Source organism: Vicia villosa, linkage group LG1, assembly GCF_029867415.1.
Source record: "Vicia villosa cultivar HV-30 ecotype Madison, WI linkage group LG1, Vvil1.0, whole genome shotgun sequence".
Lineage (NCBI taxonomy): Eukaryota > Viridiplantae > Streptophyta > Magnoliopsida > Fabales > Fabaceae > Vicia > Vicia villosa.
The window spans coordinates 243,211,589-243,213,977 of NC_081180.1; the positions used below are offsets into that span (position 1 = coordinate 243,211,589).

A 2,389-nucleotide genomic window follows, 5' to 3' on the forward strand; every position below is an offset into this window, starting at 1 on the left:
GTAGCAAGCTTCCTAGAGGTGACATCACCACTCTATATAAAATTTCTAGAAGCTTTGTAAATATCCATAAGTAAAGAAACATGACAAGAGTAAATTGCAATAAAGTTAGATAAGACACTTTGGATAACTCACTTTACAATTACAGTTTTGCCAGCAAAAGAGAGAATAGAGCCCTTCTAAGATGTCAATTTGACTATTATAATATGTCCTAAGGCTTTAATATAAGAAGCTTTGACTCTTCCTTTACAAATGGGAACACCAAGGTATTGAAGCGACATAGATACTTTGGAGAATCCAAGAATTGCATAAGTCTAGCAAGCTTGTCTATATATTTTTAGAAATGAGCTTGAATTTGAAATTGGCTAGGGCAATGGGCCTAAACTTTTCCATGTAGTCGGTAGCACTAGTCTTAGGAAACAAAATAATGATGTTGGTGTTAAAGTTGGCGAGTATCCAACCAGAGTTGAAAAATTAACATATAGCATTGCAAACATCACTTCTATTTGTCATGCTAAAAACTACAGTAGTGATCTCTTATGTGGAGGTATAACATCGAGTATGGAATTCATGAGGAATGATATAAATTAAGTATTAATCTTGAACCTCACTTGCAAAACCAAAAATGTTAGTAAAATGATTAATTACGTGAGAAGCCACAATGGGATCAATTGACAGATTTTTACCATCCCTCAATGTGGTAATCATGTGTCTAGCACTTTTGGTTTTGGCCATCATATGAAAATTGTTCTCGATTAGGACTTTTGTCTCAGTTTTTATTTTGTGATTTGTACATGGCTAGTTGAAATTTTTAAACTCTGGATCATAATCCTCATCATCATCCACATAATTCCTCTCAACCATTTTGGCTCAAAAAATTTTAAACTAAAATAGATGACACACCGCAAGCGTACGATAATATGAAGTTGTGTATTAGGTTGTCAAACCTCATAGATTAATTACAAATTTCTATCATATTGATGTAAAGCTAGAACAACCGAGTATTTAAATGTTTTTTAATTTTTGCGAATAAAATTAATAGATGAAAATTTATAATGATAAACATGACATTAGGGTACATGATAATTTTTCATACATATCCAATGAATCCTTTGATTCTATTACGAGAAATTGATCAAGTTGTAGAAAATAGATAAAAATGGACGACAATTACTTTCCTCAGCGTTTAGTCATGTATAAGATGAAGAATTTGTATACTTTCGCTAGCCCAAATTATTCATCAAGAGAGAAATTTTCGCATAGCTATGAAAATGAGACTTTCTCAACTTAACTCGGGACACTTTCGTCGTATCGTACTTAAGTTATTTAGAAATATGTGGTCGGGTAACAAAACATACCCTTTTAGTGTATTATTGTTACCTGAGTTATCTCTACTTTCATAAATGATATGTGCTATAAGAAATCGAGTTCTAAAATAACAAGTTAATAAAGTTTCTCATAATTGAACAATGGCAGATTCAAACAGGATATGTTATGAGGCAGTTACTATTTTATTTATTTTTAGAATAAATATATACAAAGAAAAAAAACAATAAACTCAATAAGGTCTTTGGCCATCAATATTTCCAACTGGTGAATAGCTACAAATGACAAAAACCCAACCATTCTTACAATTGGCCTTACCACAACCAAGATGAACCGTATCACGCCAAACAATTTGAGTATAATGCAAGCACTCATCTTGAACACATTTGTTGGAGTCATAATCATAGAAAGGCTTTTCGGTTAGCCAAAACTTGACAGCATCAGCATCTTTCATTTCACCATGACCCTCAGCAAGATTCTCACCATAAGGTCCCATAGAGTGCTCCATTGCACAATCATCGATTCTCGAATTTGCATAGTTTTGTGCATAGGCTTCAAGGGTAGTGTTCCATGTAAGTGGACGAACACCAACTTCTTTTCGAGCTTGATTATGCACATCAAGGAATTCTTGATGTGCTAGGGAAATATTTATGCAACAAAGGGTTGAGCAAAAGAAGAAAATGGCTAAGATCATATGATATGAAAATCTCATTTTGATTTGTTCTTAATTGCTAAAATTTGGATGTTTGTTTGAGATTATGAAATGGATGTTACTTATAGCAAGATAGTTTCCTACTTAGATTTTCTAATCCATCAATTAGAAATATAAAAATATAGAAAGTACTAACAATAATAAAATATATATAGAAAATACTAATATTCTTTATGTTTCACAAAAATAGAAAAATGACTTGTGGACACAAATATTGAAACTTAATATTTTTTTTCATTTACATATATATTTAGTTTATTTGTATTTTGTAAGGTGTCTATAAAATGTTTTTAAATAGCATTGCTTTAAAAATATCTAATTTGTAGTACATTTTCTATATAAAAAAAATTATTT

At 31.0% G+C, this 2,389-nt stretch overlaps 1 protein-coding gene across 1 annotated transcript; it reads right to left on the reverse strand.

Moving 5' to 3' along the window:
• Window positions 1–1,487: 1,487 nt before the first annotated feature.
• LOC131624757 (basic form of pathogenesis-related protein 1-like) lies at window positions 1,488–2,056 on the reverse strand. Its single transcript, XM_058895677.1, has one exon. It carries the CDS (start codon window positions 2,033–2,035, stop codon window positions 1,556–1,558), a length of 480 nt encoding a protein of 159 aa, XP_058751660.1. The 5' UTR covers window positions 2,036–2,056; the 3' UTR covers window positions 1,488–1,555.
• Window positions 2,057–2,389: the final 333 nt, after the last annotated feature.

Coding starts and splice junctions, on each gene's coding strand:
- LOC131624757 (XM_058895677.1), bottom strand. CDS start 2,035: ATGAGATTTTCATATCATATGATCTTAGCCATTTTCTTCTTTTGCTCA.